Here is a 25570-nt window from a genome sequence, read left to right as displayed (position 1 = left end):
ATGAGAGTAGCTGTGAGTTCAGATGCAGGGAGTAAACAGCAAATAGCTTCGAACACCATCTTTTCTTCCTGTCTGTCACCGGGTACAGAATGTTTTATTGTTGGAGCAGGAAGAGGAAATTGGATTTTAAACAATTTGTCTTTCGACTATAGACAAATATTATAGTTACTATGAATTTCCATGGATTGGCTGTATAAAATACATTTTTGTATGGCTGCTCCCTTCCACCACCGCTGCTGGTAAGTTCATCATACTGCAGCTTGTCTCTCACATTTTTGGTTAAGTCTAATTGTCCTTGGGTCTAAATGTTATTGAGACACTCTCGGATTGAGTCTCTTTCTCCTTTAATAATAATTTTGTGCACTTCAGAGTTCAGGTGGTTTATCCAAGGATCAGTTTCGGCTCAACTCTATTATTGTTGAAACTGGTAAAGACCTTTACTGAGCACATGAGGTCTACACACTGTAACCTGTAGCTTATTAGAGTCTATGTGCAGCTTAACGTTCACTAATATTAGAGGCGACCTGCTACAAATCTATCATTTAGTCTAAACCCTTTAAATGGCCCCATGGTGCAAAATCACTTTTTTTCATCATGTTTCTACATTTACATGGGTCCTCAGTGTGTAAATGCACACAAATTTAGGGAAACGTCCCTCCCTCACTTTTTTTGCATTTTTAAAAGTTTGCTTGAACAAACCAATCAGCATTCTGCCCCTTTGTGACCCCATAAAGAGGGGGCTATGTAAACTTGTTAAAGAAACCAAAGATGGCATGTGACGGCTGCAGTAAAGCCTGAAAAGCAGCTCACTGTAAATGAATACAGATTTTACCAGTTTTGTTACTTCTCTACTTTTAGCTTCTCCCCTGTCGTCTTTTATCTTTTGTGTGTGGGGCTGTGTGTACTCGCCTTTTAACCTCATGTATAAAACATTCTGACAGTGGGAGCTCACATCAGCCGCCAACAGTCACTTCCCCCGACCCCAGCATCACCAACACACACACACACACAGTAACACAGGTTCACACAGCGGTTACTCCGTCCATGCTAAAGGTGTTTTTGTCGACTCTCGTCTTCGCTAATGAAGAACATTTCGAGTGACTGTTGGAGGGCAGAGAGAAGAGAAGGAAAGATGGAGGATAAGAGGAGGGGAGGGGAGAGCAGAGACTGGAAATGGACTGAAAGAGACGGGAAGCAAGGAAAGGAAGGAGGTAGCAGGTAAAAGGGAAACAAAGAAGGAAGGAGATGAAAAAGGTGAAGAGAGAATAAGAAAAGCCAAGAAAAAATATTTATAGACAAACGTAAAGTAAAAGTGATGACGAGTGTAAGAAATAAAAAAGGTGGAGAGGAAGAGAAGCATGGAGAGAAGCGGAAGGAGGAATATAGGTTAAGGAAAAGCTGGGATGAAAGGACGGAAAACAAAGAATGCTGCAATTAACAAGGGACTAAGTCATGAGGAACAATGTAATGTTGAGGAGGAACCTGCTAAAATCATGTCCTAGAACTTATCACCAGACCACAGTGACATCAGGTCACGGGGGGCAACAGGCCCTGTTGTCCTGCTGCTGTCCACCTCACAGTCCTGTTAGTTTTATTGATGAACTCACTTCCTCCTCTGGGATTGGGGGGGGGGGCACGGCTCATCTCCTGCCCAGGGTCAGAGCCCCTCTCCTGTGCTGAAACTCTCCACCTCTTCCCCCTAAACCCTCCTCAACCCCAGGACCCCCTGGTAATGAACTGTGAACACTGGGGTCCAAATAGGAAAGAGGCTGTGTGTGTGTGTGTGTGTGTGTGTGTACACCACAAACAAACCCACACACACCAGGACACCAGGGAGCTGTCCAGAGCCACTAGACTCTAATAGTGTTGAAAAGCCTCGAACTCCCTTAGAAACACTGTCTGCACTGCTTGGCTAACAATAAGTTGACGCCTTTGTCCACCTCCTCGTCCTCTGTCTTCCCTTTGCAAAGGTAACTTTAAATAAAAAAACAAAATACCATTGTCTACCTACCTCCGTTACTTTGGCAGCATAATTCACAGAAGGTAAAATGTGTCTCTGTTACTTAGGTACCTAAACCCAAACCGGGCTTCAGTCCCTGACTATGTACTTGTTACTCAAACATATTCTGTCCACCTTTGGATCTGCCCACCTACAGTACCCACCCCTCCTACTTACCCAGCCCCAAGAAACACAAACCTATCCAAAGAATAAAGTACCTACGGTGCCATGTTAAACGTAACCAGCTTTCTAATTGGCTTTCTCCATCCGCGCATGTGTGTAACAAAAGGCTGATTGTAAACGGGGCGACGCCGTCTCATTTTTAAATCAAAGCCTGACGGAAAATTGACCTAATACAACGAGCTTCACACAAATCTAAATAAGTCACTTTCCCCTATAATGTTTAAAAATTCAGACAGCTCCTGTCGTGGATGGATCAGCTGTGTGTATCTCCCCTTATTTTCCTGTCTCTCTGCCTGTGCTGTCACTCTGTCACTCAGTGCCTCACACACACACACACACACAAAGACAAGCAGTGTTTTCTGTCACTACACAGATGAAATCTGTGTGCCAGGCTTCCAAAAGAAGTGTGAGGTGGAGGGGAAGTCAGGTTACTCTGCTTCTGCATGTAGACGCTGATATCCAGTAACCAGGTTTCTGATGTGCATGTAAACACACTGATTGACAGGTCAAAGTTTTCTGCCACAGGAAGTAACAGAACAAAATATGTCAACATGTTTAACCATTAAATGTGCTGTTGTAGTTTTGTTGTGTCCTATTTCCATGCTTACTTAAATGTATAGAGTCCAGTTTTGATATTGAGCTCTAAATTACAAACGTGCACGTGTTTTCTCAGCCCCTCAGCAAATACCCACCGCTCGTCAATGACATCTCCTTCTGGCTGCCGGAGAACCGGGAGAACTTCACAGAGAACGACTTCTACGACCTGGTGCGCTCCATCGGAGGAGACCTGGTGGAGAAAGTGACGCTGGTGGATGAGTTCACACACCCAAAGTAGGAGAAAACACTTCTTTATGCCATAAACTAACCAAAGCTCAGCCCAAGGTAAACCTGGAACTGCACTGTTTGAGTAGTAAGGAAGTGAGGCAGGTTAGTCTGCATGATATGTCAGGGGCAACAGATGTGTACAGTGTGAGTAGGAACTCAGTATTACATGCAAAAAGAGTAGTGGCCATATATGATCTAGTAGAAATATTACGGTAATCTGTGCTCATTTAAGAAATGTTGGCAAAATAGTCTCTGTCAGTTAAAATTAATCAAAACTTTAAATGATAATTTTGAACGAACTCCATGTTTCCTGCATGTCAGAAAATACTCAAACACAAAACAGTAGAACAAACCTCCAGAACTTAAAATGAATAAAAGGTCGGATAGTGACAAGTGACACGGAAACAAAGTGGACAAATAAAGGAATGTTAGAAGAGTAAAGGTCAATCGGTCAGTTTTATTTAACACACACTCTCCCTCCTATTTGTACCATGAAAAAGTGCATGGTCACTCTAAATACACACACACACACACACACCTTGAAGCTGTGAGCACTGGACAAAATGTCCTCACAATGATGGTAGTGAACTAAAACTTGTTCACACAACCCCTGAAAGAGCCGCACACAAACACACACAGCTGTCCTTGGCGTACAGCTCTGAGCCTGCGGTGCCTGGTGTTGACATCTCATTTTTTAAGAAGTGTGTGTGTGTGTGTGTGTGTGTGTGTGTGTGTGTGTGTGTGTGTGTGTGTGTGTGCAAGGGGCAGCAGTGGGGAGTTGGTACCTTATGGCTGAGAACTCCTTTTTCACACGGTGACACACACACCCTCACTTGTTCGACCTTGCATTAGTGTGTGTGTGTGTGTGCGCAGTGAGGTCCCTGCAGTGCGTAAAATTGTCGAACACTATTTATCTTTTAGCATTTTAATGTCTTTTAAATAGCGACCTTTTTTCCCCACCGCGCTCGCTCTCTGCCTCACACACATTCGACTAACGACTTATTAATATTTCCTGACTGTAAGATTTGCAGCTAATGGAGACAGAGAGAATGAACCAGTGAGGTGAGAGGCACAGAAAAGTAAAGGGTGAAAGACAGAGGAAGATGGAGATGTACGGCTCATTATCCATAAACTGCATTAATCAGTGGATGAACTTTAGTGATTTACACCTTTGACCAGTTGCAAACTCTCTAAACAGGCCTGACCTTTGTGGGAGCAGACAGAACCGAATAGATGAAGCCGTCATATTAGCTGTGTCTGATGATCTGTTGGAGTTTAATGTTCTCTCAAAAGACACTGAACATGATCTATGGTCAAAGGACCAGTTGTGCCGCTGTGCTCGTATTTTGTCTGTTTTGCAGCCAAACTAGTGAGTTTGCTGCCTAAGTATGTGTCCAACAGTTTGTGGAGCCTCCTGTGTGGCTAAGCGTGCTGCACGTCACCGTGCAGGCTGCTCGCATACACGTTTCCGTGTTACCTGCCCACAGGACATTTTAGCCTTCAGAAAACCACATTTTACTGAGTCAGACATGGTTATATTTTACCTCACCTCTTCTTCGTGGGCACTGATTTAAGGTTCCTGTAGCCCACCTGCTGCTCTTTCCAACACCTGGACAGAGTTAGACTGCGTGACACCAGTCTATGGTCCTAGCAAGCAACAAGAGAAGATGGCTGACAATACAAGGTGGGCGGGGGGTTTATCATATTGTTAAAACAGTAATTCTGAACATAAGAGGATTCTGACAGTGAGGATTTCTCCTCACTTTCTCCCACTGGGTGAAAACCACCACAGTTACGTTGACATAAAGCCACATAAAACAATCCATGCGGCTTGTTTGATAGGAGCAGTTTGTTTGTGGTTCACAGTAACAGAGCTATTGGAGCCTTTTTATCTGGTGCCATCACATGATTAGCAGTGGAGACATCCTCCTTGGATTCATGTAAAAATGCTCTCAAGTCAGAGAAGGAGGTGTTTTTCGCATCTTGTCCACATTATGTGACTGCAGCATTAGTGCTCGTCTTTCTAACTAGATTGACATCGACTGTCATGGATTTTGCACCTTTACAGTCTCCCCACAGCCATGTAGTTCTTTCATATCTAACATTGCTGGGTTCATGACCCAGCCGTGTTGGTCACCCTCAGTCCCATCAGTCCAAACATGACTCAACAAAAATGCTCCTCACTTGACTGACGTAGTCGACTGCTTCAGCTTTTGCCCGCTTCAACATGACAAGTGTCCATAAAGCAAAGCTTTTCTCTGATCAGGTTTGAAGAACTTTACCGACCGGGGCCGAGTCCTGACGAACTGCGGCGCTGCTGTGCTCACACGTCCACATACATTTGGTACTTGTTAAATTAGTGCTGCACAGAGAACCTGCATTGCACCTTTTCCTCCCAGAACTTCTCCTCCTTTCTCTTTCTGTCTCCTACACAATGTCATTTTCTCTGCTGATGTCTCTCAAATCTCCTCCTCTCACCCTCTCCTCCTCACATACACCTCCACCTGATTCTGACCTCATTACTGGCATCACAGCCCAGTGGTAATGATGGCGAGAACTGTAGAGGGAGCGAAGCTGCCTTTATAGTTAATTACAGATATCAGTTCCTAAATTAGTGCTGCATAAAATACCTGCATTGCACCTGTTCCTTTCCAAACATCCCTCTCTGTTTTCTCGCATTTCTCTAGCATCACACACTAATTCTGTCCCACTGTCTATGCACTTTATTATTTCCTCAACCTAAAAAATAGGAGCTATCCTGACACTTTCTTATAGTATGATGTAGATTCTGTCTTTTTATGAGGTGATTTTTCCTGATTTGTTGACAGTCAGATAAACTCACACGTGCCAAACAAGTCTGTGAATGAGGCGGAACATTCAGAGAGCAGGTTTTAAACTAGAGTTAACGCTTGTAAAGACGCATGTCATCAGTTCCTCCATAAGTCCACGTGGACATCGTGGTAGAAGCGTTTCTGTGAGGAGGATAGATGCAGGAAGAAACAGGGCAGGTGGGAGATGGATGTTTCAACACTAGTCTCTTAGACGGTTTGTGTCCATCACGTGTGTGAGCTCTAACTAGGCTTAAAGGAAGCTCAGCGTGAGGCTGTTAGTCTTTGTTTCAGAGGGTTGGACTTCAACAATATGAACAGTCTGGATCTCACAAAACCTAAACTTTGGCCACATGATTTTTATACTGTTCAGGTTGATTTCTGTTGTCTACAAACAAAAACATGCTTAAAACTAGATTCAAAACTACTAGAAACTATTAAACCACTGAACTACTGCTATATAAGTGCTAACAACAGTAGCATGGCTGCATCTTTTCATATATTGTGAACAGTATAACACTAAGAGCAGCATCTAACAACAAACTAAGTAATATTTTATTGGGCTCTGAAAGTTTCTGAAACTCTGCTGACCAACACTCTGTGCTGAGCCTCAATGCACCAACTTTAACATTAATCAAAGGAGCATGACTGAAGTACTCGTCCTCCTCAAATGACCAAAAATGAGCAAGTCTACATATGAAGTTGGTTGGTTGCAGGTACATTAATGTTTAAACAAAGACATGTTCACTTGACTTTGTTAGACATCTTTAACTAAGACGTCCCACCTTGTTGTTTCAAATAGCAAATGTCTTCTATGTACATTTCTCAAATGCTTGTGGTGTCAGAAGAGGTGAAGGATTGAATGAAGGAATCTTTTAGTCGTGCGGTTTATAAAGTCTGTTTGGTTTTTTTTACGGTTTACAACCACATTTAAAAAAAAAGCAATCGGGAACATGCTAAATTTGCATGCGATGGTGGATAAAGAGGACAACTGCGATTAGTTTCGTCCTGTCCCAGAAGGGATTTAATGAGCTTGTATTCTTTCCACAGATCAGTCTTTCTAAAAGACAACCCGAGCATTTATTAGCTGTCGACTTATTCAACACCGGTTCTCTCTCTAATTTATCTGTGCTGATAGATTGTTGTTCTGCCGTTGCTGTCATTAGTCAGCATCTTCATTTTTTCTAACAAACTCGCCTGCACCCAAGGAGCTGATGAGGAAGCTGAGAGCAGCATTTCAACAGAATCCCACACTAACTGGACTCATACAGTTCAGTGCAAAAGTTTGCATCCCCTTGAATGAATGATATTATATTTAAATAAAACAGCCGGCTTTACGTGTCTGTATCTGGACCAGTTATCTTTAAGAAACAGTCATTGATTAATGATTTTCTGTCCCAGTGATGGACAACAGACAGCAGGTCTGATGGTCTCCCTGAACACTCTGTAACTTGACAGGATTTAGTTTTACAAGAGCAGCAGGCACTGATCACGGTGTACATGAATGTAAAGGACACAGTTCACACTCAATCCCACAGCTTCAGGACGACACCAGTGTTTTAAAATATTATAAATTGGAATTAATTGACATCTCTGGTAACACATTTCATTTCCAACAAAATCTTAATGTGCTGTAAGAGCTCAGCTCAGCCTGGAGGTGCAGCAGACTGAGCCATATCATTAGTCATTTAATTTCCCACAAGGATCTGAATCCAGAATGTGAGCAAACAGAAGTTCGGTTTCAGGATCAGATGAGAACAGAGAGGACGTCTGCCTGCACACAACTATCAGCCTCGTTAACAGAGCAGGAATGGAGCTGACAAATGGCAAATGAAACAGGTCTTGTATGAAGCACATGTGGTTTGGAGTCAGTCGGGTTCATGGACTAGTTATCCTGCAGCTGGTACAGTCTGGGCTGGTTCTGTGAGACCTCGGAGCCTGGACGTATCTCAACAGGTTAATCCAAAACTGAATTTCCTGACAGTAACTCCACACTAATTCAACCTGTTTCTATTGTAGTTTGAAACTATTTGTCCTTGACGGTCTGATTAGTTGTGTCTGCCCTCTGTCTGGATGCTTTGGGACGTTGAATTCCCACTGGATACTCATGAGAGTCTCAGGAACAACTATCTGTGCGAGTCCTGCGGTGATGTAAAACCCACTGAAGCTGCTGGAAACTGTAGCTTCTCCAATAAATTTTCTCCTCCTGAATGAATCTAAGGTTAATCAAATGAGCAAGAGATGTGCAGAGAGAGAGGAGAGAGGAAGCAAAGTGCCCCCCTCTCTCTCTCTGTGTGTCTCCTCGTAGTCTCTCGCCCTGTCTCCCGCTCCATAAACATCTCATGTAGTAGCAAATCAAAGCTGATGGCTCGCTATGATCCCCCACAAATCTGCATTTATTGGTCGGTAACACTGTCAGCCGCAACTGGGCTGGAACTAATTTGATAAGTCAACAGAGCTGTCAATCAAGCAGACAGCAGCCTCCCCCCGTCATGACTCCCCAGAGAGGCAGCGGACTGAGAGTGTGTGTGCTGCTAGTTTGAAGCGTATTAGTGTGAGTGTGTGATGCAGCTTGGTCTGTATTCGTAGCAGGGTTGGAGTTAGTAGCTGCAGTACATGTACAGTAGTAAAGTGACGCTAGCAGCAGCACTGACATCACAGCTAGTGTTAAATACCAGGGGTCCAACCAACCTGATGGGTCTAAGAAAGAAAAAGCCACAAACAGGTTTTGGAATCGTTTGAATGTCGAGGAGCAGACTGGCACATTCAACACACCAACTGTTCAGACTCACACTAACTTTGACTTCAACTATTCTGTGCTACACACTGAAAATACACAGGTTGCAATGCTAATTTCCATTAGTACTACAGCTGGGAGTAGTCAGTAGTAACCTTATACTACATCGTATATCTTCTAGATTTTCAGTTTTAATGTAATAATATATTACTTATGATGATGATAACAATGAAGAAGATTATGAAGATTGTCATTATTTATCATTATTATTGATTTTGTCTTGAAAACATCAGTGAGTCCAGTGTTGCCAGATTTTTATAAAATCTAATAAAACAATTTGTCCTGATAAAAAATAATAAAAGTAATAGAACTTTCTCCTGACAATTTTACAGAAAACCAACTAAATACTTATTACTGTGTTTATTTATTATTCAGCAAGTGGCCGGTTCATTAAAAAGCCATATTAGCTGTGTCCGGGTTACGTTATTAAAAATACAGAGACACAGTCCTAATAATTCTACCGAGAGCCGTCTCTTCAGGAATGTGTCTGTGTGTGGTGCAGAGATTCTCGACTGAACCTGGAGCTGAGCTCTGGTCTTTGAACAGTCGCTTCACAACAGGCTCAGATCTGAGTCATTAAAACTGAAAATGTTCCAGGTTCAGTCTGTTTGGACTTTGGACTAAAACTGAAGTGCATCAGTTGTCGTGCACGGCCTCGTCTCTCTCCTCCGTCTCTCTCTCTCTCGTCGGTCCTATCCTCCTCCACCTGTCATCCTGTCATCCCCCCCCCCACCTCGCTCTCTGCAGGCTCAGCAGGAGACAGGGAGGCAGCCGCCCACCACAACTCAATGAATGATTTAACACAGAGCCAGAGACTAAACTTCCCTCCCAAACAGATGAAGGAGAAAGGGAGTGATGACTGAGTGATGGAGGCAGGAACTGCGACTGGTAAAGAGACTGTAATCACCTGTGGAAAAAAGACACGGAGAGTTTGTTATTCAGCTGAATTAAATATGGTTGTTTCTAAGTGTCAGTCAGCCGGATGGGGACAGACGGAGACGTACAGTAGACACTGTTTCCGCCCAGTTCTTATCAGTTGACCTGTTACCTGACGGGTAAGGGGTCCGTGTGGTCCTCCATGAGAGAGACAACAAATCTTGGCCTGTTTGTTTTGGCGGGGGGGGGCTGTTTGAGAGCCTGAGTGCCGGTGGAGGACGGTGTTCAGTTTTTTTATGCTGCCTCACCATTTGACAGACGGCAGTGGTGAATGGTCCAGTTTGGTCCAATGTCCATGAAGAGCAGCACATAAACATCAAATTCAGTTTACACAGCTGCTGGGTTTGGTTTTAAAAACCATAGTTTCTAGTAATGGATGAGTTCAGCTGGCAGGAGATGAGGGACGCCCTGTCCAGAAAACGGAGACAAAGTCCTCCTGAGGGGAGGAGCTGGATCAGAGCTGATTTCATAAATCAGTTCAACACACACCCATTCAGTCAAATTAACATCAGAAAAGATACTTGAGGAAAGAAACTTTATGAGACCTGTACAACTGCATCAAGTTCACGGTGTCTAGAATACTTTGTATTCTTAGTTGAGTACACGCTCTACTACTTAAAGTACATGTAAGAGTGTGAACCTGAGTAAAGAATTTGAAGTGTTTTACTTGAGTTTGCGTACTTCAGACTAATTGAATAGGAAGTGCAGTAGTAACTGTCGGTCGTGGTACTGGCCTGTGTGTAAAGTACACACGTGGTGCTGTGTACTTTGTCGTGTCTCAACGTTTTCTAAATTGGATCTGGATTTTACTTTATCTCGCTTTTCTCTAAATGTCAACATCATCCAATTCACCTTTGGAAAATGTCACCTCGTCCTCTCTCCTCCTCCCTGTCTTCTCTGTCATTTCTTCCTCCACTGTACTTTTCGAGGTACTCTGGTATTTTCTCTACTTATTTCTCTACTTTATACTACTCCATTACAATTGAGATGGAGTACTTTTTACTTCAACACATATGAGAGCTTTAGTTTCTTTACAAGACTTTTGCTAGTAAGTCATTTTAATATAAATTAAACTTCTCAACATTACATAAAACTAAAGCTAAAATTAGCAAATGAAGTTATAAAGTTATCTTTCAAAAATAACATCTTTTCTGGTTACAGCTTCTTAAATGTGACAGTTTGCTTCTTTTCCTTTCATTTACTTTATTACCTTTGAGGTTTGGACAAATTATGAACTCATTGATCTTCTTTTTGTAAAAATGTCACTAATGATATAATATAGGTGCAGTTTACTTTTGATTTAAATGCTTTAACTAGATTTGCCTGATTATACTTTCGTGGCTGCTTTCAATGTAGAATTGTTTACAGTATTGTAGCAGTATTTGTAAAGGATCTGACTGCTCGGTTCACCACTGCCTCCTATCTAGGTCGCCCTAAAGTGTTAGCATATTAGTGTACTGCAGTACTGGCTCCCTGGAGTGTCCCAAAACTGTGTGTGTGTGTGTGTGTGTGTAGCTGTAATGTTTTATGGGCATTAGAGAGCTGGTGTATCAACAACAAACCAGATTTATATCAGCAAGCTCACTGCTGCCACAGCCCCAGAGGCCTGTGTAATTGAGCATAGAGGTTACATTGGTGCACACACACACACACACCTGCTTTCACACTCACCACGATGACCAACACATCAGCTCATTTAAAAGTGCAAACACACATTATACACAACTACAGATAAATAGTCTAAATTAGACACAGTTCCACCTTAAAAGCATCAAACAAAGGCAAATAACACTTCATTTACAGGTCTGTGAATTACAGTTTATTGCAGTTAAATTAACTGTTTTTTTAACTGATTTTGTTAAAGAATAATATTTGCTTCTTGATAGTACTGTGAAAAGTAAACCACACCCATAAATACTACACAAATATACTTTTATGTTTTACTTAGCATATGGGGGGGGGTCCAATCAACAGTTTCCTCAGGAATAAAGAAGTACTCTATTATCCATATAATAAAATATAAAAAACAGAAATATACTACTTATGTCCAAAATAGAAACTTTAACCTGACATTGCTACTAACAGCTTGATTAGCGCCATAAATGACTGGTCTCGTTTTCCCCGTCAGTTTCTAAAGTTTTATATCACAGGTTTGTGCAATTTCACCACAGCACCAAGAGTCAATAATATAAAAATGGCAATAGACAAATCCAACAATAGAGACAAATCACGACCCGTTTGGTTTTTGAATGTTTAGACAAATTAGCCGACTCCCTAAAATGTTCAGATGGAGGTGTGTTAGTGCCACTTCCTCTGAGAATGTTCCACTGTCTCATCTGTTTCCTTGTGTCCTCGTCGTCTGTATGTTACCAGGTCATTAATGAATTTAGCCAAAATGAAGGTAATTAAAACGTACTTACAAAGTCTGCGAGGAGTTTGGATGAAAAGCATGTGTTTGTACTGCGTTTCTGTGTACCTTGTTGTATTCTTCTACTTCGGCCTGATATCACTGACTCCAGGCAAAATATGACGGCGTCTGAAAAGGTCGAACGTTTAGCACATTCACAAACAAATGGACACATTAAAGTGACTTTAAAGACAAACTAAACTTGTGGGACAGCTGTTCGGAGGACAGTAGAATCAGTGTTGTGCTGCTGATGTGACCGGCGATGAGTCAGGGTGGCGCTGAGATCATTGACATGGGTCTTGATTCCTGTGTGTTTTGTCGTCGTGACGCAGCAGAACACCTGATCTTCTTCCACCCGCCTCGCTTCCCTGCCTTTTACGGTCTGACGCTGCTGCAGCTGACACACATATGGCCGAGCCAGAACGCGCGGCGGCGAGGCGGTCGTGCCTGTACGTTGCTGCCAATGTGAACGCACACACACACACACACACACACACAACTCCTTCTGTCCTGCCCTGGTGAATCATGCAGTCAGCAGCTTGGGTCATTTGAGGTTTGAGAAGGGGGTGGCGTGGGGGGGCAATTCTCTGCTGTCACATAAAAAGTCGTATAGCTGCAGTTTTTGCTGTTTCACTCTCAGTAAGGAAAGTTTTTATTGTCATGCTGATGTCGAGTGAGTTTCAGGATTTTTCCATCTTCGAAACCTGTGAAAACAGTGTTGGAAGCAGACAGTGTGTTGATGCTCATCCTGACGTACTCAAGGTTTTGGCCTTTTCTTGATTTGGTGCATCTTGATGCTCCAGTTTACACTGATTCATACAGTTGTGTTTGTACCTGTCCTGTTTTCCCGTCTTTGGGATGAACACAAACGCTGATAGTTGGACGTCCTCAATGCTCCTGTATCTAAATGGAAACCAGTGAAGTTTTTCAGTCAGTAATCTTATTAGGATGAACACTTGAAGACTCCCAGTCTTAGCTGTGCCACTGAACATCATGGTAAACATGTTTTCAGGGTTAGTATCCAGGCCTGTCTGCAGGGATTTGTGAAGACGTACAGGAATCCAACTGCTAAATGACGCCTGCCAAAGAGATTTTGCTGGGAAACAATAAAACTCTGGAGGTCTTTAGGATTCCCTCGCTGCACTAATTATGCTCGCATGCACACACGCTTCCTGTGTGTTTATTCTTTGGCTGGTTTTTAACATGGAAACATACTCCCACACATGGAACAAAACATAATTTGGACACTGAAGAATAGCTGTGGACAGTGACGAGTCATGGATAATGCAGAGTCACAGAAAGGTTCTCAGGATTGTGCTGCTGCTCACGTTCGATCCCTGACCAGATGCGTGCTCCACTGTCACAGCTAATTAAAGTTCCTCAGTGTAAAAAGAGCAAAGACGCAGACATGCAGGCATCAGTGTGGACAGACTGTGTGGACAGATCAGGCTGAGAGTGGGACAGATGTACAGGCTGATAAACAGCAGTTGTTCTTCAGGCTGAGGCGGTGGGTTTGCCAGGGAAGAGGAGGATTTTAAGGTGTTTGCATGATGACTGCTATTTGTATCTGCACAGGTTTAACTGGGTGTTTGGTGTATTTTAGCCACAGTTTGCTGCTGGTTTGTTCCTGTGCTGTAGGAGGTGTTGTGTTTTCTAAGGAGCCGTGTAGATCGGCTTCTCCAAGCAGATGAAGTTTTAAATGGAAAATGTGGTTTTAGGGAAGAGTGGAGCTTTAATCTTCAACTTTCATGGACTTTTGTCTTTAGTTTTATAAAATATAAAAATGGATCCAGAATATATTCATTTTATCACCATACCAGAACAAAGGCAATCAGCACCTGAAAGAAAAGTAGGATGAAGATAAGAATAAGAAGTAGGAGGAAGTAGAGATACTGTAGGAGCAAAGACTGAAATGAAGGACAAAACACAGGGGGAAGGAAAGTGATAGTGGAGTCTTTCTTTATTGACTGTTTCTGCTTCAGTGTCCTTTTCTACTCTGACCTCAATCACAAGTGTGTGTGTGTGTGTGTGTGTGTTGGCAATGAGGATCGATCCAGGTAGATTGACTTCTTATTGTCTGGGGACGAGGACGAGCGACAGAGACTAAGAGGAACTGGAGTCTTTAAGGCAGCTTGCTGCTAACACGGCTGCAGGACCAGGAGAACAAAATGGGAATTTAGACATTTTCTGCAGCAAAAAGTAAAGTCGTCATCTCTGGTGAAGGACGCAGGTGCTGCTCCAGCTGAAAATACATTTAAAGCACCTTCAATTCACTTTACTTTACAGCTCGGTAACATAAGTATAATATTCCAGCAATACCAAGGAAATATACGCTAATACTTGATGCCATGGTGAAATCTGCAGGGGCAAAGATGGATGACGTAACCACAACGTGACGCTGGAGCCAGTTGTTGTTACAGAAACAAATGTCCACGTTAACTTGTGTTACTATCTATGTAAAAAGGTGTCTAACATGGAGGAGCTGGAGTTTGTGCGAAATGATCCGCTGTCCTCAAAACACCTTAACAAGACTTTCTTCTGCTCCCAAACCAAACGCATTAACTACTTTAGTGCTGCCAGCTGAAAGCACTTTATAAAGCTCCAAACCGAGGTCAGCGACAAGGTCAATGTTTACAATAATTTATACTGAATCTGAAAGACCCCCGAGACTCTGTGTCAGTCCCTGTTCTGTCTCTCAGCAGTTTTCTCTCGTTCTTTGTCAGGTTTCTGATTCTCTCAGCAAAAATGTCCCCAGCAGAGTCCTCAGATGTCAACACAAACACTGTCCGCCGCTGTTCTCTGGCGACCTCTTAGTGCAGATCATGTCAGTCAGAGTTCAAACATCCAGAGAGTTTTTGGTAAATGTGAAATGCAGAGAAAATAATCTGTTTTTCCCTTTTAAAAGATGTTCACATGTCTCTACTATAAAAACACAGCAGTCTTTGCTGCCCGAGGCCAACGAGGCAAATGCATTTGTCTCAAAGCAACAGATCTTTATGCAACAAGTTCCTTCAGGCTTTTTATTCCTTTCTCTGTCCAACTTGGAAGTGCTGTGAGTGAAATCTCTGCTCCTCTGAAACAGGGTTTAGGATTTGATGAAAGACGCCGTCTGATAGTCCAGTTACAGAGCGGCTACGATCTGAAGAGATAATGTAATGATTGTTACAGACCTGCTAACTGCACAGCTGTAATGTGAACGTCGTAACAGACGGTACGTTAAGATGGACGTATGAAAGCTCTGACATAAACTTTAATAGCATTTACAAGTTACTGGTCATTACAGTAAATATTAGTTATAGTATAGCAGTAGTAATATTAATTACTACTTGAATAGAAATAAAAAGTCTTTATCACTCGTACTTATACTCTAGATGGTTAAAATCTCATGCTAAACAAAAGCCTTGAAATTATTCTATATTCCAGCACTAAATAGACTTTGTTCTCAGTTAGTTTGTATTTTCCCTAAATATGTTCTGTGGTATCACTTGGGTCGACTGTGGTTCAGCCGCCTGTGGACTGTGGGTGGGCGGTTTGTGGTCTGGCCATATGTGGAAGTGGGCAAGACCCAACCCCAGCTGTTGAGCTTGAGGGATCCATCTGAGTGCCGGTGCCAAGCCTGGTAAAAATACAAAAGGTTGCGTCAGGAAAGTCACATGGCATAAAAGCCAGTGCCAAATCAAAGCAGGACCCCATGATCCACCGTGGTGACCCCACGTTTACGGACTAAACTAAAAGAGGTACAGAGATTTTCTGAAAAGCTACGAGCACAAGCAACGAAAAATCAGAGGGCATCTTTATTTCTGTGAGCTGGAGTTATTACCCTAACAATCCCACTCCACACACAGGGAGCTCGACTCAGGATGTGACAGCTACATTAACACCTGGCTCTCTAACACTCATGTGCTTCTTTAATTGTGCTTCGAATTTGCCTTAAAATGTCAAAATCAGGACATCAGACACACACAAACACAGTGTCGGGGCTAAACTCAGACCACAACACGTCCATATATTAAGAAAATAAAAAATAAAATAGAGAAGAGCAAATCCAAAAGATGCTTCACGTCACAACACATTCTGTTATTATCTCAGTGCTTCCAACTTCTACTACCCCACACTTTCACTAACTCTGTTCCAACTTTCTCCTCCTTAGCAACCGTTGTCAGGGACAAACACCATATCCCATTTTTCTCCGATTCTTTGCTAAGAATTCTATCCCCGTATTGTTTACCTGTTTAATTCTGTCTCCCTGATAATCCACCTTCAAGCACATAAGTTCTTCTTATTCCTTCATGCACCACAACTTATATATTTATAATTAACATATTACATCACACATTAAGTTTCATATGTAAGCTCTAACTACTACAATCACTCACCCGCGGGATTCCTACAGCAAAAGAGTGTGTGTGTGTGTGTGTGTGTGTGTGTGTGTGTGTGTGTGTGTGTAGGGCGGGTAATTGAAAAGCAGAGAACCATTGTCTGTGTTAATAGTCGCGCTGAGCGACGGCTTCACCGGAGGAAACACAACATGTTTCTGGAGGAAGGTGAGAATCAGAAGTGATGAAAAATAAATCCTCTTTCATTTCCCTGTCTTTGTCTCCTCCTGCATTTGAAGCCAGGCTGGGAGCACTAACCTTGAGGCTGATGGAAAGAGACAACAATACGCTGAGTTTCGTTTCTGCTCAGCTCTGGGCTTTATTAGACCTGCTGTTCCCAAACTGGCAACCCAGGTCCCCCCAGAGAGGAGCAGTAAACGTAATGTGACCCCACAGAGAAAGGCAGAGGATGGTTTTTGTTGTGTGTCGGCTTCGTTTCATTTCTTCACCCAGGAATTAAGTGGTGACGGTGACGCAGTTTTTTACATTTTGCCTCTGAATCCTAACTCAAATGGATCTGAAATGACACAATCGAGATGCTTAAAGTGTAGAAGCTTTAATTTAAGTTATTGCTTGAAGCCACTGGAGAAACTGACTTAGTCATGAATAAATGTAAACATTTTTAGTACCTGGTTGCAGTTCTATCCTTCTGCTTCAGCTCCGTTGGATTCGCGTCAGGGTTTGCAAACAGTACGTCCTTCTCCCAGCTGCCTTCGTCCATCGCGTGACCCACACCATCAATTATTTTTAGCCTCAGTAAGTCAAGTGTCAGGTTGCAACTTATAACAATGGATTCAAGTTTTCAAAAGAGTCGGACTGCGTCATGAATCAGCGATGGGATTCTGGGGTGGGGGCTGGGGGGGTGCTGCTCTGATTCACGTCCTCTGTGCAGGCGGCAGGTTAAACCAACAATGCATTAACTGAATTGATGTACGCACAGACCTGAAGCACAGCAAGCTCATGTTACCCAAGACATCATAAAAATGTATTGTGAATGAATCTGACACACAAACACACACACACACAGGCTTTAGTGGCTGTGGAAAAGCACTTCTGCTGCCTCCGCTTTCCAGATAATGATGCTCTCTTCCTGCTTTCCCTGCATCTTAACACAATTAATAGACACACACACTCATTCACAGACTTGAGTGCCTTCCTGTTTGTCTTTCTCAACTCATATCGACCCACAGCACGCGCACAAGGATGAGTGAGTCTTGTGTTTTTGCCTCCAGTAAGTGAAGTGGCTTCAAGTGAAAGACAGACAACAGAATGTGTGTTGGACGAGAGAGGAGGGAAAAAACAGAATGTATGAATGAGAGAGAGGAAGCTTGTTTACTTCCTGCCAGTTCCATCAGATCCAAAAACAAATTCAGAATCAAGAAAATAATCGGTTCACAAACCCTCTAATGACTCATCATCTCACTCTGATGATGATCACGTGCACTGATCTGATCTGTGGCTGCAATTTGTCGTCAGAGAAAAGCAAGAAATGAAGAAAGTGAAGGAGAATCACGTTCATACAACCAAGCTCAGTGATTTCCGTCTGTGTTTGTGTAACAAGAACTGACTGTGGACGTGGACGCAGTGTTTTCCGTTGTTTGACGGACTGTTTGCATAGTAAACACGAGTGCTGCTGCCTCTTCCGTGCGTCCGTCTGGCGACAACTGTGCTGCTTCACCGCCAAATATTATCTGGACCCAAATATGTAACAGCTTAATATTTTGGGTGGTAGTTAAATAAATGACGCAGTTTTGTGTTTGGAGGAGTTTGCAGTGTTGCATTGTGGGTTGTTGTAATCTTCATTTTCTGTCGTCCTGTTGCTTTGGTTCCTGGTCACCTCCCTGACCAACGTCCTTCTTGCCCAGTTACCCAACTCAAGGGCAGGACAACACTGTGCCCCTGTTTGAAATATTTGTCCCAAGCTTGTTTTTTTATGCTGACAGTACATAGTTAGTTCTGGAACTTTCTGATGTTTAGTTTTCCACAGTTGTTTGGATTGAAGCAAACTGAATGCACCTGACCACAGGTGAAGGTTGTGGTTATGTTTTTCACAAAACAAACACATAATGCGTTGATACACTAACAGACCGATTTCTGACATTCACCGATGCATATTGAATCAAAACTCTCCTCAAGGTGCGTTCAAGGGGCGTGGGTCATCTGTGTTTTGGAAATGGTAAATACTGTTTTTCATTAGGGAATAAAAGAATATTCAAGTACCAGAATTGAAACCCAGTTACCCCCAAATGAATGAATATCTGAATAGTCGAATGTTCTAGTCCAGCAATACTAAATATGTGCAGTTGTCATCAAAGCAAACACTGGCTACTCCGAGGAATCCAGACTATAAACCTTTTGGGACTTTCTCCACTGTACTTTTGTGCACACAGCATGTTTTGTGTCACAGATACGGAGGAAATCTTAACCATGGTGATGTGTCTAAATGGTCCTTTACATTTTATCATGTAGAGTAAGACCATAAAGACATAAACATATCTTCAAGAAACTTTTGTTGCCTTTATTCTGGTAAAACTTGTCATGAGTTGTTCGCTGAGTCATTGCAGACTTAGGAAGGAAACCAAAAGAAACACAAACAAGCTGTCGACTGTAGCTGCCACTGATTTTATAGGAGTGCAACCTTCCCATTAAATATTTATAATCGTGTGTGTGTGTGTGTGTGTGTGTGTAGTTTTATACTCTCTTGTAGAACCACGATGTGAAGTGACAGCTGCTGTATTCACTGTATTCAGGCAGCTCTGTAGTTTAATCCGTGTTGTGTTATGGAGTTTTAGGCCCCACTTTGTGTTTGTGTGTTAGTGTGCGAGTGACCTAAAGCCGCATGTGTTGTTGTTAAATTTTCATTGCTGCCTCTGGATAAAAACCAGTTTGCAGAAAGTCACTTTTTCAGAAGTGAAGGAGAGAATCTGTTTCCTGTCAGAAAACTTGTGTAAGTGCTGAAATTTTAATGAATTAAATAGTTTGAAGGCAATTAGTTCATTGAGTGCACTGAGCAGAAAAGAGTTGTATTACAGTTGTATTACATATTGTTGTAATTTTTTTTTTGCAGTCACTTAATTCATGTCGGTATATTTGTTATAAAGGCCTCAGAGTAATTGATCTTTGAGACTTTGGGCTCAGTTTAGCTGGCTGACTCAAAACAGCTGCTGCCTTAGAGGGACTAGTATTCATGACCTCATAGCAGTTCAAACCATGCACAAAATGCAGAGATCTTTGGAATTAAAAACAGTGTCATCTGCAAAAAAATGTTTAGCTTAGCTTTTGCTACAATCCAACACAACATCATTCTTTAAGAGCTGCCCATATTCTTTCTCCCGTCACATGATTACGGTTGGATGGAAAGATTGCATCACCACAGACCCAAGTCCCATGTGTGGTTAAGTTTAGGTTAGAGAAAAGTGGTGGTTCTGCTGAAAAGTAAAAGATTAGGTTTTATTTCTTTCTGTTAACAGTCTTTCTCTAACCAAGTGCTGTGATTCTTTTAACCATTAAAAATATTTTAATATTTGATATTTTAATTTTACTGTATCGTCGTTGTGTTAATAGAAATCTAATTACAACTACACTTCCTTCATTCCTTTGGATTTACAGTTAAGGACAGAGTTTCCTTGACACAAATCTTTGGATCCCTCAACGAGTTCAGACCTTTTCTGTTTTTGTTTTTTTTTCCCTTTTTCTTTTTCTACTTTTTCTTTAGAATTTAGACTTTCAAAGCCAGTTGCACACTAATTAATGTATCTACTTATTTTAATTAACATGACTTCATGTTTATGTTCAGATGACATTTGATGACCATTTCTTTGTCAGGAATCTGTGTTGGAAGCAGAAGGCTGCTTCCGTACGACCTGATGGGCAAAGAAAACACAGAGTTAACCCTGAGAGGGCAACGAAAAACAGCAAACTAAAACAAAACCTCAAATTTTCATCCTCCTGTTAAAGGTCAAGTGGAACACTTAACGAGCAATTAGCACAGAGGAAATGCCAGCGAGGCCGTCAGCTAAACAGCCATCTGAATTATTCACTAGTAGAACGGAAAGGAATCGCAGCCCATATGCTCGGAGCAGCCTATTGTGCACCACTAATGTCAAGTAGATTTGCCTTAGCGAGAGCCAGGAATCATGGGTAATGAGTGTCCCCCTGGCAATATTTGATTTCGCATTTCCACCTCCATAATCTGTATGCAAAGTTTTTAAAGGTCGACGATACCAGTGATGATGGTCTGGATGGAAGTAGCAAAAAGTTCAATGACATATTTTGTGCCATGTTCCTATTTTTATGGCAGTGAACTTTGCTAAATTCCATCAGAGCCACATTTCATGTTTTTATATAATCTAAAGGCCAAAAGTAAACTCATCCTTTTGTGGATGTTTTTTCCCCTATAAATCATAAACATGGATTATAAGTGTGTAAAACAGACAAGCTTACACACACACACACACACACACTGTCACACACACCTCTGTGAAAGATTCCGTTTTCAAAATGAACGTAATTTCTATTTCTGCTTGTTTGTTTTGATCTCAAACACCGAGCTTCTTAGCTAACGTATGTTAAATATAAAATGCGTTTGTGTATATTGGACCAATTAAGATGTGCTAATAGACGACACTGTCAGATTCCCACAACTCTAGTTGCTCAAAACAAACTGACCTAATCGTAAATTATGATGTTTTTAATGTTTGCTTGCAAATCATTTTCAGCTTAAAGTAAAGCAAACATTTACTCTTTCAGGACATCTGTCTATGAAAATTGTCCAAATACTGTAATTGATTTATTGATCTCAGTGTTTCCACCATCATCCTCTTCCTCTTCTCATTTAGTGCCTTTATCTGTTCTGAAACTTTCCCAGATATTTTAAGGTTCTTTACCTTTGTCTTGTTATTTCTGCTGTGTGTGTTGTTTGCCACCTGCTGATGCACAGCATGTCTGATACAGAAATAATGGCACAGTGACATCGGAACTATCACTGCTGTATTTCAGATTTAATGTGAATGTCAGTGTAACGTTCGCCTGAAGCTGCTGCTAAATCAAAGCGTCTTTATTCTACTCAGTAACATGAATTAAAGACAGTAGCTGGAAGTAAAGACTTTTATGATAAGATTGGTGGCTTACAAACAGCTAAATAAGCAGTGTTACTTTAATCAGCATCTTTAGCAGGACAGCCAACACTCAGAACATGTCCAACTTTCTAAAGTTTGATGATAATCACATAACAAACCTCTGGTCTTGATTAAACTCCTGTTTGAGTCATTCGGGAGCTCCGTTTTTTTTTAGCCTTTAAAAGGAAGACAGAGCTCAACCAGAGATTTTCCAGGACAAACTCCTCCAGATGCGTCTCTGATCCACTTTTATCCATGACACAGTCATGTCACATCCCAAACACACACACAGATTCGCTGGGACGCGTGTAATCTGCTTTCTGTTCAGCAGCAGCACATGCAGCTCCTTATGATTCACGTCGTCTGTTCATCTCTTTCTGATAAACTGGTCGATGGATCAGGAGGACAGAGAGTGAGTGTATGAGTCACAGTAAACACTCATCATGTCTCCTGGTGCTCTAACAGACGGACAGTAGGCGACACACACTGTATATATACAGTATGTGGACACAGACACTCCCCACCAACAAAAAGTGCACACGGACTGTTTGATCAGTGTAAAGACGGCATTTCACTTTGTCTCTGAGGAGAGGAAGTGAACAGGGTGAGGAAGGTATGGATGATGGAAAAAGAAAGTCAAAGTGAGGAAGAAACTGAAAACAGAGGAAAGTAGGATGGAATAAACAGGAAATAGAGAGGAAGCAAGAGCAAAGATGGAAAGATCAAAGGAAGGAAGCACAAGTTGAAAGAATAGAAGGAAAAGAAAATTTGTGAACGATGGAAATGAATGAAAAGGAAAGAGTAGAGAAAGAAAGAAACGGGAAGCAAACAAAGTAAATGGGAGATGAGGGAGTGGAAAGGACTGAAGAAATAGAGGAGGAGCAGCTTAGAAGCAAAGAGGAGGAACTGAGCAGAGAAAATACAATAAACTGATCAAAGACGGCACCAGAAGGATTTATTAGGAAGGGGGACGATACAGGAAAGACGAGCTGCAGAGAAGCAATGTAAATAATAAAACAAAGTAAATGTTGTAGCCATCACCTCTGTGAGCCAATCAGGACCCAGTCTCATGAATAATTAATGAGCTCAGATTGGCTCCTCTGTTAGTGAAACACTGATACGGTGATCAGACTTCAGCCTCCCCTGACAGGCGGGCTTCCCTACTACAGTGACAGCCCTCTTAATAATTCACACCAACCCCGACCCCCCCAGCACCCCCACACCCACCTCCTCATCTCAGCTCTTTTCATGTTTTACTCATCAGATAAAGTAAATGAAGGACAAGAATTGCTTTTAGCTTTTAGCCCTGCAAAATACAGAGCTGCTGAAATCCACCGAGGAGGCTGTAGTGAAGCATTTGGAAACTTTGTGTGTCCTCCATCTTTACTGGGAACGGAAGCTCTCTCCAGCATAAATCAGCGCTGATGAAGGACCAGTATTATGTTTAGGAAACCAAAACACGAGACTAGAGACGATAACTGTGAAACCCTAAAACCAACAATGAATCTGTTAACAACAACCTGGATCAGCTTGTTCGTCTGAGCCATAGACTTTTCTTATTCTTCAATAAGGGTTAAAAACACGTCAGACACATTCATTTAGAAAAGAGATGAGCGTTTTCAGTGGTGGGCTGCTCTGCGAGGTACAAACATGACCGTAACAGGGACCTTTAACTGAAGTGTTTTTCTGTAGGCTGTTAAAGGAGAAGCAGGAATTTAATTAAGCTGTGGTCTTTACATGATTTTTAAGTGCAAAAGCAGAATAAGCTTGAGCTCTGAAACTTACGAGGCTGCTGATGTGCACGTCAGTCTCTGAAACTGACTCGTTCTTCTTCATGTGTGGCCACTAATCTTATTTTTCCACAACATGTCTTCACACATTTAGGCTTAAAAATGGCTTAATCCGCTGTAGCCAGACATGCTGCGTTCAAACCCTCACTTCCAACCAGACCGTGACCTCTGACCTCACAGTGGAGAGGGCGGAGAGACGAGACGAGATTTCTCTGATGAGGCACCGTCTCCCTTTGACAGCACCAGATTGTGGACAGGATCCTGGTGGATTTTGCGGACTAGAGCCAGAGCTCCGGCACAGACGGCTAACTGCTACAGAGCGGCTCTGACTAATTTATGCAGATGTATTAATAGATCACAGGCAGCTCTCACCAGGCCGTCGTGCCTCCTCTTCTCAGGAAAAAAAGGCCAAATAAACAACTGAGGCAGAGAAGATCTGTGTGTTCCTGTCTTTAGGATGAGGCAGTTGTTTGCTTATCTGCATCGTGGATTACTCGAGTAGTTTTGTTTTTTTCTCACTTATTTTCTTCGTCACCAGCAGAAGAAACCCCACGTTTTTTTATATTAACAGAGCATCTTTACCACACGTCTCTAAAAATATTTGGTTTTCATTAGCTGAAACACTAGACTCCATTTAAAACTGGTTTTCTATTCTCGTGACACAGTCAGGTAACGTCAGTGCTGCTCTGTTAGATGCTTCTTGTAGAGGGAGAGGACCAACACCTATTACTGTGGGGACATGTGCAGTAGCTTCAGAGGTTTAGAGGAGGAGGTTGGGGAGTTGGAGGTTGGATGGGTCAACAAAGCAGAGCAGTTTCCCACAGGGGACCAGGTTTAGCTGATTTAGCTTAACCATGTTTCTTCAGTGTCTGGAACCCTGAACAAAACTGCTGTGTTTACACACTTATAATCCGGTGTTTGTCCCTGTCTAGTATAAAACAACTGTGCTACACCAGCCACCATTTTGTCTCCTAAGTGAAAGAAGGAATCCACCATTTTGGTGCCTTGTGCCAAAAGGCTGCAGTGTTAACAGACACCTGCCTCATGGTGCTTTCTGTGGGTTGGACGAGGAAATGGACAAATGACGGGTACAGATGGAGGACGTGTTGTGTGGAGGACCACGAGCTCTTCTGTGAGCGAGTCAAAACTGTCTGAAACAACCTGAACTTTCTGAAGCCTAATTCTCATTCATGTCGTTCTCCGACTCCGTGGACCAGGCTTCAGCCACTTCCACTGGCTTTATAGTGTTTTTGGCCTTTATGAATGTTATTCATCAGCGTGTGTTTGAAAGAAGCAGATGAGGAAGAGTTAGGTGGAGGTTTCCTTCCACCAATGTGCCATCAACAAGGAGGCAGTTGTTTGGAAAAACCAGGGGCTACAAGACGTCGTTGGCTTACGAGCAAGATTTTGCACCACCTTCTGCAGGAAGCACCCAGCCTCACAAATCATGTGTTTTTATGTTTCATGTAGACGAATCATTCAAGTCTGAGGAGCCAATAACCACAATATGTCAGTAGAAAACGAAATAGCCACAAACAGGTTTCTCCACAGATCCAGCATCAGCCTAGAAATGTTTCCATGCCTGCTGACATCAGTTGGAATATCCCTTTAAAAATCCTACTCTAGTTTCTATTCTGTCACGTGACGTTATCATTTGTTGCGTTTCCAGTGTAGATCTAAGCGTTTTCACTGCGTCGAGTCTGGCAGCTTGTCACAGAGGATTTTCCCGACCATAGATGGCAGCAGAGATCATTAATATTCATAACATTTATTTATACGGTCTCATGAATATTGTGCATCTAGTGGTACTTGTTACATTGTGTGTGTGTGTGTGTGTGTGTGTGTGTGTGTGTGTCTGTGTGTGTGTGTGTGTGTGTTCTCTGTCTGTGGTTCAAAGCTCCTCTTCCTTCCTGCCTCTGGTTTTCCTCCTCCGTCACCTCCGTCTGACTGTCCATCCCAATTAAGAAGGATCTAAGTGGTGAGATTAACAAGTGGAGGGAGCTTCCGGTTCTCTCTCACACACACACACACATCCCGGCCACTTAATAGAATACTAATTTGTTTAGGCTCGTTTCTGCCCCTGTAGATGGGATGATGGCAGGAGAAAGAAAGAAAAAGTTAGAGGATAATCAACCCAACAAAACAGGACAAATATGGACTTTAATCCTGTTACATAATCTGGAGACAAGGGGAAGAGGATGATGGATGAAGAAAGAAAGGGAGGAGGGAGGCAGAACATGAGCAATGAAAGAGATACTGGGTAAAAGTTACGCTTCATAATGGATTTCAAAGGTCAGATGATTAAAATTAAA

The 25570-nt window shown here is 42.3% G+C and overlaps 1 protein-coding gene across 3 annotated transcripts in view; it reads left to right on the top strand.

The window, feature by feature from the left end:
- The window catches only part of fars2 (phenylalanyl-tRNA synthetase 2, mitochondrial), a 101911-nt gene that overhangs the window by 70537 nt on the left and 5804 nt on the right, over positions 1-25570 (top strand). For all 3 annotated transcript variants that reach the window (XM_067485432.1, XM_067485434.1, XM_067485433.1), the window contains one exon: positions 2856-3013. In XM_067485432.1, coding sequence (XP_067341533.1) covers positions 2856-3013 — 158 coding nt within the window. The remainder of the gene's footprint in view (positions 1-2855; positions 3014-25570) is intronic.

Source organism: Channa argus, chromosome 19, assembly GCF_033026475.1.
Source record: "Channa argus isolate prfri chromosome 19, Channa argus male v1.0, whole genome shotgun sequence".
NCBI lineage: Eukaryota > Metazoa > Chordata > Actinopteri > Anabantiformes > Channidae > Channa > Channa argus.
This window is presented reverse-complemented; position numbering and strand designations above follow the sequence as displayed.